The sequence below is a fragment of the Oncorhynchus nerka genome, linkage group LG7 (assembly GCF_034236695.1).
Source record: "Oncorhynchus nerka isolate Pitt River linkage group LG7, Oner_Uvic_2.0, whole genome shotgun sequence".
Taxonomy (NCBI): Eukaryota; Metazoa; Chordata; class Actinopteri; order Salmoniformes; family Salmonidae; genus Oncorhynchus; species Oncorhynchus nerka.
Genome location: NC_088402.1, coordinates 59,997,017 through 60,013,273, shown reverse-complemented (window position 1 = coordinate 60,013,273; position 16,257 = coordinate 59,997,017). Strand labels below are relative to the sequence as shown.

The 16,257-nt window shown below is 46.0% G+C and overlaps 1 protein-coding gene across 2 annotated transcripts in view; it reads left to right on the top strand.

Moving 5' to 3' along the window:
• Nucleotides 1-16,257, top strand: part of LOC115132090 (kazrin) — a 234,991-nt gene that overhangs the window by 594 nt on the left and 218,140 nt on the right. For both annotated transcript variants that reach the window (XM_029664331.2, XM_029664330.2), the window contains exon 1: nucleotides 1-65. This exon is cut by the window's left edge and continues 594 nt beyond it. In XM_029664331.2, the coding sequence (XP_029520191.1) occupies nucleotides 1-65 (65 nt within the window). The remainder of the gene's footprint in view (nucleotides 66-16,257) is intronic.

The following is a 16,257-nucleotide window of genomic DNA, read 5'->3' as shown; positions in this document are numbered from 1 at the left end:
GGAGCGTGACCCCCCAATAGAGAACCACCACCAACAACACATCCGCCACCACCACCACCACCATGGTAACAGAGACGGACCGAGAGAGAGAGTGTGTGAGAGAAGGAAGAGAATGAGTATGTGTGTAATTGTCTCATGTGTATGCTGCTTCACGTGTGTGTGTTTGTGTGTGTGTGTGCTTATGTGCTTATATGGGTGAAAAAGCCTTGACTCGCAGTTTAAGAGAGAGTGTCTGTGCCTTTGAGGATTTATAGTATGTGTGTGTAATGTTGGTGTTTGAGGGGGAGAAGGATGGGTGACAGTTGGCTACAAATGGGATGGACCAGAGAGAGGAGCGGGGGTCCATCCACTGTTTGATGTCCACTCACATCTCCCTCTGTGCTTCAGTAGGTCCCCTCAGTGTTAAATAATTAACCCCTCCATTTGAACCCTGGAGAGCAGGAGTGGTGCACTTTGGAGGGGTAGTGGTGGCACTCTAGCTGGTTCAATACATTCCCCAAGCTTGGCAATGGATCTCTCACTCTGGTGCAAGGGGGGGGGGGGGGGTTGCTGAGGGTTATTGTTTCCAAGTACTGTTTGAATGGCTGCCCATGCTGCAGAATGTGTGTGTGTTTGCCCTATCTTGGCTTTGTTTACGGTGTGGCTGTGTTGAGAGCATGTGGGTGCGTTGCTATGTCCCCATCCACCCCTCGAACACACACGCTCCTGCTGTTTCCTTGCCTGGAAGCTACAGTAGCAATGAACTCTCCCTGAATGAATATGTTCCATCATGCTTTTGGCAGTGTTCTGTAGGTCAGACTTTCCACTCGCAGTCACAGCCAGTTCCCAAAATCTTAGTGAACTGAAAGACAAAGTCTGTTACATGGTGAAAATTTGTCTTCATTGTCCTGCATTAATATTTTGGCTATTCAATGGAACAAGTCTTTATTTTTCATTGCCTGAAGTTTTGATCAAAGTTTACTCACCGTGTGTGGGTGGTGTGTGTGTCTGTGTGTGTGTGTGTGTGTGTGTGTGTGTGTGTGTGTGTGTGTGTGCGTGTGTACACTCTGGCAGTGGCGAGGCACACACCCGTTGACACAGACTCCTCTGCGCCAGCCTGGAATGCTTTGGTCGTGTGTCAGCATTGTTTTGAATGGACTCTGCTGCCACTTTGTAATTCAGTTATTTCTGCCAGCTCGTGTGTGTGAGGTGGATCTGTGTGTGTGGGAGGGAGAGGAATTCATGCGTGTGTGTGTGTGTGTGTGTGTGTGTGTGTGTGTGTGTGTGTGTGTGTGTGTGTGAGAAAGGTGCCTCTGAAAGTGACAACAAGCATTCCGCCGGGCGAGTTGAAATGGTGATGTCACCCTCCCTCAGAGGCCTCGCCATAGAAATGGACTCCAATTGACTTGAATGGGAATGTCTCTTCACTGCTCAGCTGAGAGACCACAAGCATGCTCATTTAGTTAACAGAAATATGATTACTGGGGATTTTACTCACAATTAAACAATACCTTTCGGAATTCCTGTTAAAATCTTGTATAGCAGTTAAAAACGTCTCCATGTGCAGGACAATTAAATGGTTTTAGTTCATTTGATTGAGTATTACTGTTGAAGGGGGCGATAGTATTGTGTACATGGACTGGTGTCTCTGTATCTTAACTCTTCCCTTGCCCTGTCTTGTTCTCCTCCATTCTTCCTATAATCCTCTCTTCCCAGCCTGAGTTATGAACATTGGTTGGTGAGTTGTGTAAAAAGAACAATGCCAGGGGGTTTAATTCATCACTAGTTATCGCAGTGGGGAAGGAAGTGTGTCGGGGAGACTGTTGGTTCACTGTGACAACCCTGCTAGCCGGCTAGCGCCTGGGGATTCACTACTGCACACTGCCACCTTTGCATGGGTCCTCCAATTCCATACACATACAGTATCATACAAATGTGGATATTCTATGCCGAACAACGGTGAGTGTAGTGATACATATAATGAACCTGGAATCATAAGGACTTAATCAAATCAAATGTATTTATATAGCTTACATCAGCTGATATATCAAAGTGCTGTACAGAAACCCGGCCTAAAACACCAAACAGCAAGCAATGCAGGTGTAGAAGCATGGTTGCTCTGAAAAACTCCCTAGAAAGGCCAAAACCAGGCTATGAGGGGTGGCCAGTCCTCTTCTGGCTGTGCCGGGTGGAGATTATAACAGAAACATGGCCAAGATGTTCAAATGTTCATAAATGACCAGCATGGTCAAATAATAATAATCACAGTAGTTGTCGAGGGTGCAACAAGTCAGCACCTCAAGAGTAAATGTCAGTTGGCTTTTCATAGCCGATCATTGAGAGAATCTCTACCGCTCCTGCTGTCTCTATAGTGTTGAAAACAGCAGGTCTGGGACAGGTAGCACGTCCGGTGAACAGGTCAGGGTTCCATAGCCGCAGGCAGAACAGTTGAAACTGGAGCAGCAGCACGGCCAGGTGGACTGGGGACAGCAAGGAGTCATCATGCCAGGTAGTCCTGAGGCATGGTTCTAGGGCTCAGGTCCACTGAGAGAGAGAATGAAAGAAAGAGAGAATTAGAGAGAGCATACTTAAATTCACACAGGACACTGGATAAGACAGGAGAAATACTCCAGATATAAAAGACTGACCCTAGCCCCCCGACACATAAACTACTGCAGCATAAATACTGGAGGCTGAGACAGGAGGGGTCAGGAGACATTGTGGCCCCATCCGATGATACTCCCGGACAGGGCCAAACGGGCAGGATATAACCCCACCCACTTTGCCAGAGCACAGCCCCCACACCACTAGAGGGATAATTTCAACCACCAACTTACCATCCTGAGACAAGGCCGAGTATAGCCCACAAAGTTCTCCGCCACGGCACAACCCAAGGGGGAGCGCCAACCCAACCTAATATGTGTTAAGATCTGTATGTATATATGCACAAACATGTGCACGGATGCAGACACATGCACATGCATGCGCACACACACACACACTCACTCACTCACTCACACACCGGGGGGGGTTGCCTCCCTCAAGACGTCATTGGACTAATTCGGGTCGGCTGCCTGGCTGCTTAGTAGCTGGAAGAGCATTCACGGGCACCTTGCCCTGGTTCACTATACTCTGCCACGCCTACTCTCTGAAAAACCTGCTGGAGGTTCTCTGGGGTACAATAAAACAAAAATATATAGAACTCCCGCACACATGATTGTACCTAAACTTCTTGTCAAAGTTTCTTTCAGAAACGTTTCTCAGAACTTCTTGTATATCTGCCTTGATTGTAGCTTTTCAAGCATTTTCAAGCATGGTATTTTTGACTAAACCCCCCGAATAAATGCGGACTGAATAAATATTCACTCGACCGTATGACACCATCTCAGTGTTGTTCGAGCCTTTGCTCTGATAGGCTGTGACGATGGACTTCCTTGTGATTCATAGCCAGCCTGCTTTGAAAAAATATCTTGCCAACTATTTCTTAATGTGAATCGGAACTCATTAAATACTTGTACATGTTGCCACGGCAATTAGTCATCTTGAGGAACGGAGTAGAGCATATCTTGAAGATAAATAAAGAAACAGTGCAAAGACATTTTCATCTTCCTAGAAGGTGATCAAAGCAGAATCAGGCCTATTAAATCATTTAGTGTAGAGGAGTGGGTGTCTCTGTAGAGGATCAATGGTGGATGCTAATGCTAATACTATAGAGCTACTATTCTGCTCACGAAAAGGCTTTCTTTTCATTGTTCATTGGTTATTTAACATGATTCTAATGATAGCTGGCCCCGCTGTGCTTAGTGAAACATGAAGCGTAGGCAGCAACAGGCTATAGGAAATTTAGTGAAAAAAGTCATTGTATTTGCTAACGGTGTTAGCATTAGCTGCTATACTGTAATTAACCTGACAGATACATCAGAGGGAGAAGGGTGATTGATTGAAAGAGGTTTTAATTGGTTGTTTCTTGACTGACTGTGCAGCTTGTTTGACGTCTTCTTACCTTTCATACTCTAAAGCACACATACGCATGCACACACGCACACATACGCATGCACACACACACGCATGCACACACACACACACACACATGTACACACACGCACACACCAATATTGGTGTCCAGTAGCGTTGGCTAACATGCTGTTTCACTGAGATTATGTTGCTCTCTGAGTAAGTGTGGTTTCTATGCGAGTACAGAGCACCGCTATTCACAGCAGGGCTTCATTCTGTGAAAAGCAACACATCCTGGAGAGAGTCCACAGCATAAACATTGAGGAGAAGAGTGGAGATGTCTATTTTGATATTTTGTGCACCTGTGTACACATTTAGAAGTAATAGCATCTGCGATCCCTCTATACGTGTATAATTAAGCAATAAGACGCGAGGGGGTGTGGTATATGGCCAATATACTACGGCTAAGAGCTGTTTATAGGACGATGCAACGTGGAGTGCCTGGATACAGCCGTTAGCTGGCCATATACCACAAACCCCAGAGGAGCCGTATTGCTATTATAAACTGGTTATAATTAAAACAGTAAAAATACATTTACTCATGGTATAGTATACGGTCTGATATACCATGGCTTTCAGCCAATCAGTATTCAGGGCTTGAACTACCCGGTTTATAATAAACAGTATATACTCAATGGAATACATAGTAACTACATATCTTTATACGCTGGCACTCGTTATCTTGAAATATATTTTAACACATTCCAGACAAGGATGCATCCTCATCGAAAAAGTAATTTGGAATGAGGCTTTTAAATCCTGCCTCTTTCAAAACGTCAGATAGTTTTTCTCCACCGCTCTGGAATCCTCTTCAATTGCAAATGCAATTTTTGAAATGTCTTTTGTCATGGCTGTTTTAAATGTCAGCAGTATTTCCTATTGAGGGGACTGTGTTTGCATCGGATGAGTTAGAGACACACATTAACTGGCAACAGTGATGTCTGGAAAGTATTTTTAAAACATTACATTACATTTACATTTAAGTCATTTAGCAGACGCTCTTATCCAGAGCGACTTACAAATTGGTGCTTTCACCTTATGACATCCAGTGGAACAGCCACTTTACAATAGTGCATCTAGGTCTTTTAAGGGGGGGGAGGGGAGAAGGATTACTTTATCCTATCCTAGGTATTCCTTAAAGAGGTGGGGTTTCAGGTGTCTCCGGAAGGTGGTGATTGACTCCGCTGTCCTGGCGTCGTGAGGGAGTTTGTTCCACCATTGGGGGCCAGAGCAGCGAACAGTTTTGACTGGGCTGAGCGGGAACTGTACTTCCTCAGTGGTAGGGAGGCGAGCAGGCCAGAGGTGGATGAACGCAGTGCCCTTGTTTGGGTGTAGGGCCTGATCAGAGCCTGGAGGTAGTGAGGTGCCGTTCCCCTCACAGCTCCGTAGGCAAGCACCATGGTCTTGTAGCGGATGCGAGCTTCAACTGGAAGCCAGTGGAGAGAGCGGAGGAGCGGGGTGACGTGAGAGAACTTGGGAAGGTTGAACACCAGACGGGCTGCGGCGTTCTGGATGAGTTGTAGGGGTTTAATGGCACAGGCAGGGAGCCCAGCCAACAGCGAGTTGCAGTAATCCAGACGGGAGATGACAAGTGCCTGGATTAGGACCTGCGCCGCTTCCTGTGTGAGGCAGGGTCGTACTCTGCGGATGTTGTAGAGCATGAACCTACAGGAACGGGCCACCGCCTTGATGTTATTTGAGAACGACAGGGTGTTGTCCAGGATCACGCCAAGGTTCTTAGCGCTCTGGGACGAGGACACAATGGAGTTGTCAACCGTGATGGCGAGATCATGGAACGGGCAGTCCTTCCCGGGAGGAAGAGCAGCTCCGTCTTGCCGAGGTTCAGCTTGAGGTGATGATCCGTCATCCACACTGATATGTCTGCCAGACATGCAGAGATGCGATTCGCCACCTGGTCGTCAGAAGGGGGAAAGGAGAAGATTAATTGTGTGTCGTCTGCATAGCAATGATAGGAGAGACCATGTGAGGTTATGACAGAGCCAAGTGACTTGGTGTATAGCGAGAATAGGAGAGGGCCTAGAACAGAGCCCTGGGGACACCAGTGGTGAGAGCACGTGGTGAGGAGACGGATTCTCGCCACGCCACCTGGTAGGAGCGACCTGTCAGGTAGGACGCAATCCAAGCGTGGGCCGCGCCGGAGATGCCCAACTCGGAGAGGGTGGAGAGGAGGATCTGATGGTTCACAGTATCGAAGGCAGCCGATAGGTCTAGAAGGATGAGAGCAGAGGAGAGAGAGTTAGCTTTAGCAGTGCGGAGCGCCTCCGTGATACAGAGAAGAGCAGTCTCAGTTGAATGACTAGTCTTGAAACCTGACTGATTTGGATCAAGAAGGTCATTCTGAGAGAGATAGCGGGAGAGCTGGCCAAGGACGGCACGTTCAAGAGTTTTGGAGAGAAAAGAAAGAAGGGATACTGGTCTGTAGTTGTTGACATCGGAGGGATCGAGTGTAGGTTTTTTCAGAAGGGGTGCAACTCTCGCTCTCTTGAAGACGGGAGGGACGTAGCCAGCGGTCAGGGATGAGTTGATGAGCGAGGTGAGGTAAGGGAGAAGGTCACCGGAGATGGTCTGGAGAAGAGAGGAGGGGATAGGGTCAAGCGGGCAGGTTGTTGGGCGGCCGGCCGTCACAAGACGCGAGATGTCATCTGGAGAGAGAGGGGAGAAAGAGGTCAGAGCACAGGGTAGGGCAGTGTGAGCAGAACCAGCGGTGTCGTTTGACTTAGCAAACGAGGATCGGATGTCGTCGACCTTCTTTTCAAAATGGTTGACGAAGTCATCTGCAGAGAGGGAGGAGGGGGAGGGGGAGGAGGATTCAAGAGGGAGGAGAAGGTGGCAAAGAGCTTCCTAGGGTTAGAGGCAGATGCTTGGAATTTAGAGTGGTAGAAAGTGGCTTTAGCAGCAGAGACAGAGGAGGAAAATGTAGAGAGGAGGGAGTGAAAGGATGCCAGGTCTGCAGGGAGGCGAGTTTTCCTCCATTTCCGCTCGGCTGCCCGGAGCCCTGTTCTGTGAGCTCGCAATGAGTCGTCGAGCCACGGAGCGGGAGGGGAGGACCGAGCCGGCCTGGAGGATAGGGGACATAGAGAGTCAAAGGATGCAGAAAGGGAGGAGAGGAGGGTTGAGGAGGCAGAATCAGGAGATAGGTTGGAGAAGGTTTGAGCAGAGGAAGAGATGATAGGATGGAAGAGGAGAGAGTAGCGGGGGGAGAGAGCGAAGGTTGGGACGGCGCGATACCATCCGAGTAGGGGCAGTGTGGGAAGTGTTGGATGAGAGCGAGAGGGAAAAGGATACAAGGTAGTGGTCGGAGACTTGGAGGGGAGTTGCAATGAGGTTAGTGGAGGAACAGCATCTAGTAAAGATGAGGTCGAGCGTATTGCCTGCCTTGTGAGTAGGGGGAAGGTGAGAGGGTGAGGTCAAAAGAGGAGAGGAGTGGAAAGAAGGAGGCAGAGAGGAATGAGTCAAAGGTAGACGTGGGGAGGTTAAAGTCGCCCAGAACTGTGAGAGGTGAGCCGTCCTCAGGAAAGGAGCTTATCAAGGCATCAAGCTCATTGATGAACTCTCCGAGGGAACCTGGAGGGCGATAAATGATAAGGATGTTAAGCTTGAAAGGGCTGGTAACTGTGACAGCATGGAATTCAAAGGAGGCGATAGACAGATGGGTAAGGGGAGAAAGAGAGAATGACCACTTGGGAGAGATGAGGATCCCGGTGCCACCACCCCGCTGACCAGAAGCTCTCGGGGTGTGCGAGAGCACGTGGGCGGACGAAGAGAGAGCAGTAGGAGTAGCGGTGTTGTCTGTGGTGATCCATGTTTCCGTCAGAGCCAAGAAGTCGAGGGACTGGAGGGAGACATAGGCTGAGATGAACTCTGCCTTGTTGGCCGCAGATCGGCAGTTCCAGAGGCTACCGGAGACCTGGAACTCCACGTGGGTCGTGCGCGCTGGGACCACCAGATTAGGGTGGCTGCGGCCATGCGGTGTGGAGCGTTTGTATGGTCTGTGCAGAGAGGAGAGAACAGGGATAGACAGACACATAGTTGACAGGCTAGAGAAGAGGCTACGCTAATGCAGAGGAGATTGGAATGACAAGTGGACTACATGTCTCGAATGTTCAGAAAGTTAAGCTTACGTAGCAAGAATCTAATTGACTAAAATGATTAAAATGATAGAGTACTGCTGGGGTAGGCTAGCTGCGTTGTTGACACTACCCTAATCAAGTCGTACCGTTGAGTGTGAAGTTTCTACAATGCTGCTTATCGGGAGCTAGCTGGCTAGCTAGCAGTGTTGGTTACGTTACGTTGCGTAGGAGAACGACAATAGCTGGCTAGCTAACCTAGAAAATCGCTCTAGACTACACAATTATCTTTGAAACAAAGACGGCTATGTAGCTAGCTATGTAGCTAGCTACGATCAAACAAATCACACCGTTGGGACTGTAATGAAATGAAGTGAAAAAGTGATACTACCTGTGGAGCGACGCGGAATGCGACCGGAATGCGAAAGTTCTATTCAGTAGACGTTGGCTGGCTGTTGGCTAGCTAGGAGTGTCTCCTACGTTAAGGACGACAAAATAGCTGGCTAGCTAACCTCGGTGAATTAAGATAATCACTCTAAGACTACACACTCTAAACTACACAATTATCTTGGATACGAAGACAGCAAAGACAACTATGTAGCTATCTAATACTACACTAATCAAGTCGTTCGGTTGAGTGTGATAGTTACTACAGTGCTACGGTAGCCGGTGAACGTATGCTAGCTGCTAGGCAGATAGGAGGGCGACGAAATACAATAATAACGCAATTATCACTCTAAGACTCCACACTCTAAGCTACACAATTATCTTGGATACGAAGACAGCAAAGACAACTATGTAGCTAGCTATGTAGCTAGCTAACACTACACTAATCAAGACGTTCAGTTGAGTGTGATAGTACTACAGTGCTACGGTAGACGGTGAACGTGTTGGACAGATAGGAGACGACGAAATACGATAATTACGCAATTATCTTTGATACAACGACGACTATGTAGCTAGCTAAGAGGAAATTGCTAAGATTAGACAAATCAGACCGTTGTACTATAATGAAATGTAATGAAATGTAATGAAAAAGTTATACAACCTGCAGACCGAAGCGCGGATGCGACCAGATCGCTCCAACCCGGAAGCACTCAAAACATTATTACAACCGTAAACTCAGATTCTCTAATGTACTTTAAATGGTGTTTAATGATTTTACTCGTTCAGTACTTAATACAGTTACATAATATGCTACGGTTTTGTAACTGTACAGTTCAAATCCGTATCCATGTCTTTTACACTGGTAAATTATAGACATGTATTTAAAATCAGGAAACATGTTATTTTTACAAATTTTTAGGACCTCATCATTAGTTGACCTTTAATGTTTAACTGGCGCTGTGAAAACAGGTGCTCGTCAGTTTAGCACTGTAGTACGCACAGCATTTTCCACATAGGTATTGACTGCAGCAGAGAGAATGAGGCCGGGATGAACTGGGACCAGAAATCGGCCAAGGCATTTCGAACACACTGGCCCATTCCTTCCCTTGAGACCCCAACACTGGCCCATTCCTTCCCTTGAGACCCCAACACTGGCCCGTTCCTTCCCTTGAGACCCCAACACTGGCCCATTCCTTCCCTTGAGACCCCAACACTGGCCCGTTCCTTCCCTTGAGACCCCAACACTGGCCCAGTCCTTCCCTTGAGACTTGGCCCATTCCTTGAGACCCCAACACTGGCCCAGTCCTTCCCTTGAGACCCCAACACTGGCCCATTCCTTCCCTTGAGACCCCAACACTGGCTCGTTCCTTCCCTTGAGACCCCAACACTGGCCCGTTCCTTCCCTTGAGACCCCAACACTGGCCCGTTCCTTCCCTTGAGACCCCAACACTGGCCCATTCCTTCCCTTGAGACCCCAACACTGGCCCGTTCCTTCCCTTGAGACCCCAACACTGGCCCGTTCCTTCCCTTGAGACCCCAACACTGGCCCATTCCTTCCCTTGAGACCCCAACACTGGCCCGTTCCTTCCCTTGAGACCCCAACATTGGCCCGTTCCTTCCCTTGAGGCCCCAACACTGGCCCGTTCCTTCCCTTGAGGCCCCAACACTGGCCCGTTACTTTTGAGGCCCCAACACTGGCCCATTCCTTCCCTTGAGACCCCAACACTGGCCCGTTCCTTCCCTTGAGACCCCAACACTGGCCCATTCCTTCCCTTGAGACCCCAACACTGGCCCATTCCTTCCCTTGAGACCCCAACACTGGCCCGTTCCTTCCCTTGAGACCCCAACACTGGCCCGTTCCTTCCCTTGAGACCCCAACACTGGCCCGTTCCTTCCCTTGAGACCCCAACACTGGCCCGTTCCTTCCCTTGAGACCCCAACATTGGCCCGTTCCTTCCCTTGAGGCCCCAACACTGGCCCGTTCCTTCCCTTGAGGCCCCAACACTGGCCCGTTACTTTTGAGGCCCCAACACTGGCCAATTCCTTCCCTTGAGCCCCCAACACTGGCCCGTTCCTTCCCTTGAGACCCCAACATTGGCCGTTCCTTCCCTTGAGGCCCCAACACTGGCCCATTCCTTCCCTTGAGGCAACACTGGCCCATTTTTTTCTTTCTAGAGGCCACTATTATTAGCCAGATAATAATACTTTCTTGCAAAAACCCCAATTTAGACCGGCCCACTGGACTAAAATTTGGCCAGCCTATCTGGCATTTAACTAAACTGCCCTATGGCCTTTGGAACGAGCGTGGCTTTATCACAGTCTTATCAGAGTTAGGTGCAGAATGCCACAGTTGATACCAGGCACAGGTTTGGCCATGACGCCCATCTGAACTTTGAGAGTATGATAAAGCACAATATATATTTGATTATTTATTGGTAATAGTCCAGCACTGTCAATATGTAAGAGGATGTTCAATTCCACTACTCTAGGGGAACTGTTGTCTGCTGGCAATCTTTGTGCTTGATTGGCTCCAACGTTTACGGAGCTGCACGAAAGCAATGATGTAGCTGGCATTTGTATATTTTATTGTACTACCTACTGTATATTGAAGAAGCTCCTTCTGTTCAAAAAGCACAGACTCAAATTAGTTCCGGTATTGATGAAGTTTGGATGTTTTTGGCTAAATAGTTGCTGATGAAATTAATGACTGTGACTTGTGACTTGTGACTTGTGACTTGCACAGGACATTTATATTGTCCTCTTTAGGTTTGAACATTTTATGGTGCGTTTTATAGCCATTTACTTTAAACTGGTATAAACCAGATGGAGGCTCACAAAAAATAGCCCTCAACAGCTCCATTGAAAATGCAAGAACTGTAAATGTCTGATGCTGACTGCATTATAACTCTCCTGCTGCTGACTGCGTTATAACTCTCCTGATGCTGACTGCATTATAACTCTCCTGATGCTGACTAAATTATAACTCTCCTGATGCTGACTGCATTATAACTCTCCTGATGCCGACTGCATTATAACTCTCCTGATGCTGACTGAATTACAACTCTCCTGATGTTGACTGCATTATAACTCTCCTGATGCTGACTGCATTATAACTCTCCTGATGCTGACTGCATTATAACTCTCCTGATGCTGACTGAATTACAACTCTCCTGATGTTGACTGCATTATAACTCTCCTGATGTTGACTGCATTATAACTCTCCTGATGCTGACTGCGTTATAACTCTCCTGATGTTGACTGAATTATAACTCTCCTGCTGCTGACTGCGTTATAACTCTCCTGATGCTGACTGCATTATAACTCTCCTGATGCTGACTGCATTATAACTCTCCTGATGCTGACTGCATTATAACTCTCCTGATGCTGACTGCATTATAACTCTCCTGATGTTGACTGCGTTATAACTCTCCTGATGCTGACTGCGTTATAACTCTCCTGATGTTGACTGAATTATAACTCTCCTGATGCTGACTGCATTATAACTCTCCTGATGTTGACTGCATTATAACTCTCCTGATGCTGACTGCATTATAACTCTCCTAATGCTGACTGCGTTATAACTCTCCTGATGCTGACTGCATTATAACTCTCCTGATGCTGACTGCATTATAACTCTCCTGATGGGGCTGAATTATAACTCTCCTGATGCTGACTGCATTATAACTCTCCTGATGCGGACTGCATTATAACTCTCCTGATGCTGACTGAATTATAACTCTCCTGATGCTGACTGAATTACAACTCTCCTGATGTTGACTGCATTATAACTCTCCTGATGCTGACTGCATTATAACTCTCCTGATGCTGACTGCATTATAACTCTCCTGATGCTGACTGAATTACAACTCTCCTGATGTTGACTGCATTATAACTCTCCTGATGCTGACTGCATTATAACTCTCCTGATGTTGACTGCGTTATAACTCTCCTGATGCTGACTGCGTTATAACTCTCCTGATGTTGACTGAATTATAACTCTCCTGATGCTGACTGCATTATAACTCTCCTGATGTTGACTGCATTATAACTCTCCTGATGCTGACTGCATTATAACTCTCCTGATGCTGACTGCGTTATAACTCTCCTGATGCTGACTGCATTATAACTCTCCTGATGCTGACTGCATTATAACTCTCCTGATGCTGACTGAATTATAACTCTCCTGATGCTGACTGCATTATAACTCTCCTGATGCGGACTGCATTATAACTCTCCTGATGCTGACTGAATTATAACTCTCCTGATGCTGACTGAATTATAACTCTCCTGATGCTGACTGCATTATAACTCTCCTGATGCTGACTGCATTATAACTCTCCTGATGCTGACTGAATTATAACTCTCCTGATGCTGACTGAATTATAACTCTCCTGATGTTGACTGCATTATAACTCTCCTGATGCTGACTGAATTATAACTCTCCTGATGTTGACTGAATTACAACTCTCATGATGCTGACTGCATTATAACTCTCCTGATGTTGACTGCATTATAACTCTCCTGATGTTGACTGCATTATAACTCTCCTGATGCTGACTGCATTATAACTCTCCTGATGCTGACTGCATTATAACTCTCCTGATGCTGACTGCATTATAACTCTCCTGATGCTGACTGAATTACAACTCTCCTGATGTTGACTGCATTATAACTCTCCTGATGTTGACTGCATTATAACTCTCCTGATGCTGATTGCATTATAACTCTCCTGATGCTGACTGCGTTATAACTCTCCTGATGTTGACTGAATTATAACTCTCCTGCTGCTGACTGCGTTATAACTCTCCTGATGCTGACTGCATTATAACTCTCCTGATGCTGACTGCATTATAACTCTCCTGATGTTGACTGCATTATAACTCTCCTGATGCTGACTGCATTATAACTCTCCTGATGTTGACTGCGTTATAACTCTCCTGATGCTGACTGCGTTATAACTCTCCTGATGTTGACTGAATTATAACTCTCCTGATGCTGACTGAATTATAACTCTCCTGATGCTGACTGCATTATAACTCTCCTGATGCGGACTGCATTATAACTCTCCTGATGCTGACTGAATTATAACTCTCCTGATGCTGACTGAATTATAACTCTCCTGATGCTGACTGCATTATAACTCTCCTGATGCTGACTGCATTATAACTCTCCTGATGCTGACTGAATTATAACTCTCCTGATGCTGACTGAATTATAACTCTCCTGATGTTGACTGCATTATAACTCTCCTGATGTTGACTGAATTACAACTCTCATGATGCTGACTGCATTATAACTCTCCTGATGTTGACTGCATTATAACTCTCCTGATGTTGACTGCATTATAACTCTCCTGATGCTGACTGCATTATAACTCTCCTGATGCTGACTGCATTATAACTCTCCTGATGCTGACTGAATTATAACTCTCCTGATGTTGACTGAATTACAACTCTCATGATGCTGACTGCATTATAACTCTCCTGATGTTGACTGCATTATAACTCTCCTGATGCTGACTGAATTATAACTCTCCTGATGTTGACTGAATTACAACTCTCCTGATGCTGACTGAATTATAACTCTCCTGATGTTGACTGCATTATAACTCTCCTGATGCTGACTGAATTATAACTCTCATGATGCTGACTGCATTATAACTCTCCTGATGTTGACTGCATTATAACTCTCCTGATGCTGACTGCATTATAACTCTCCTGATGCTGACTGAATTATAACTCTCCTGATGTTGACTGAATTACAACTCTCATGATGCTGACTGCATTATAACTCTCCTGATGTTGACTGCATTATAACTCTCCTGATGCTGACTGCATTATAACTCTCCTGATGCTGACTGCATTATAACTCTCCTGATGCTGACTGAATTATAACTCTCCTGATGTTGACTGAATTACAACTCTCATGATGCTGACTGCATTATAACTCTCCTGATGTTGACTGCATTATAACTCTCCTGATGTTGACTGCATTATAACTCTCCTGATGCTGACTGCATTATAACTCTCCTGATGCTGACTGCATTATAACTCTCCTGATGCTGACTGAATTAGAACTCTCCTGATGTTGACTGAATTACAACTCTCATGATGCTGACTGCATTATAACTCTCCTGATGCTGACTGAATTACAACTCTCCTGATGTTGACTGCATTATAACTCTCCTGATGTTGACTGCATTATAACTCTCCTGATGCTGACTGCATTATAACTCTCCTGATGTTGACTGCATTATAACTCTCCTGATGCTGACTGCATTATAACTCTCCTGATGCTGACTGCGTTATAACTCTCCTGATGTTGACTGAATTATAACTCTCCTGCTGCTGACTGCGTTATAACTCTCCTGATGCTGACCGAATTATAACTCTCCTGATGCTGACTGAATTACAACTCTCATGATGCTGACTGCATTATAACTCTCCTGATGTTGACTGCATTATAACTCTCCTGATGCTGACTGCATTATAACTCTCCTGATGCTGACTGAATTATAACTCTCCTGATGTTGACTGAATTACAACTCTCATGATGCTGACTGCATTATAACTCTCCTGATGTTGACTGCATTATAACTCTCCTGATGTTGACTGCATTATAACTCTCCTGATGCTGACTGCATTATAACTCTCCTGATGCTGACTGCATTATAACTCTCCTGATGCTGACTGAATTATAACTCTCCTGATGTTGACTGAATTACAACTCTCATGATGCTGACTGCATTATAACTCTCCTGATGTTGACTGCATTACAACTCTCCTGATGCTGACTGAATTATAACTCTCCTGATGTTGACTGATTTATAACTCTCCTGATGCTGACTGAATTATAACTCTCCTGATGCTGACTGAATTATAACTCTCCTGATGCTGACTGAATTATAACTCTCCTGATGTTGACTGAATTACAACTCTCCTGATGCTGACTGAATTATAACTCTCATGATGTTGACTGCATTACAACTCTCCTGATGCTGACTGCAATATAAATCTCCTGATGTTGACTGCATTATAACTCTCCTGATGCTGACTGTATTAACATACATTACACAATGAACCTAAAGAGGAAATGATTACCTATCGGAAATTGTGTTTCAATGGAACGGTCCAAAATAGTAGGATTAAAAGCATTAGAAAATATATGTTGATTATGTTTTTCTTAGGACTTGCATGAGAATCTTCATTTACATTTTAAGGTAAGCTTGTGTATGGGTGTATGTGAAGCAAATGCTTGGTTATTGAATGTGTACATTGCTCTGTGTGACACATCCAGTAATTCTCCGCATCCCCAATCCATGGATTATTGAGTAGGACTGGAGAAAGTGCCCAATCACCAGAAGGCCACGGCACACCTGCAGTGGGTTCATTAGACAACCAATCACAGTGGGGCGATCACACACACACACACACACACACACACACACACACACACACACACACACACACACACACACACACACACACACACACACACACACACACACACACACACATCTGCCCACCCTTCTCTGACATGTGTTGTGGGTTTGTTACAGTGTATTCAGAGACGGTATTTGAGGGGCTTCAGTGAGTAAAGGTCCTCCAGGTCTCAGATGTTTTGAGTTGGTTATATTAACATATTATTTACGTTAATGAGGCCCAGAGGTCTCCAGTGTGTCGATTGGCCCTCTGTCCTTCAGCTGTCGGATGTAACAGCTGATCACTGATGGCTTTCTCCTAGTCTGGGACAGATGGCCTTTGCGCAGTCCGCCTGTGCTCGGTAATCA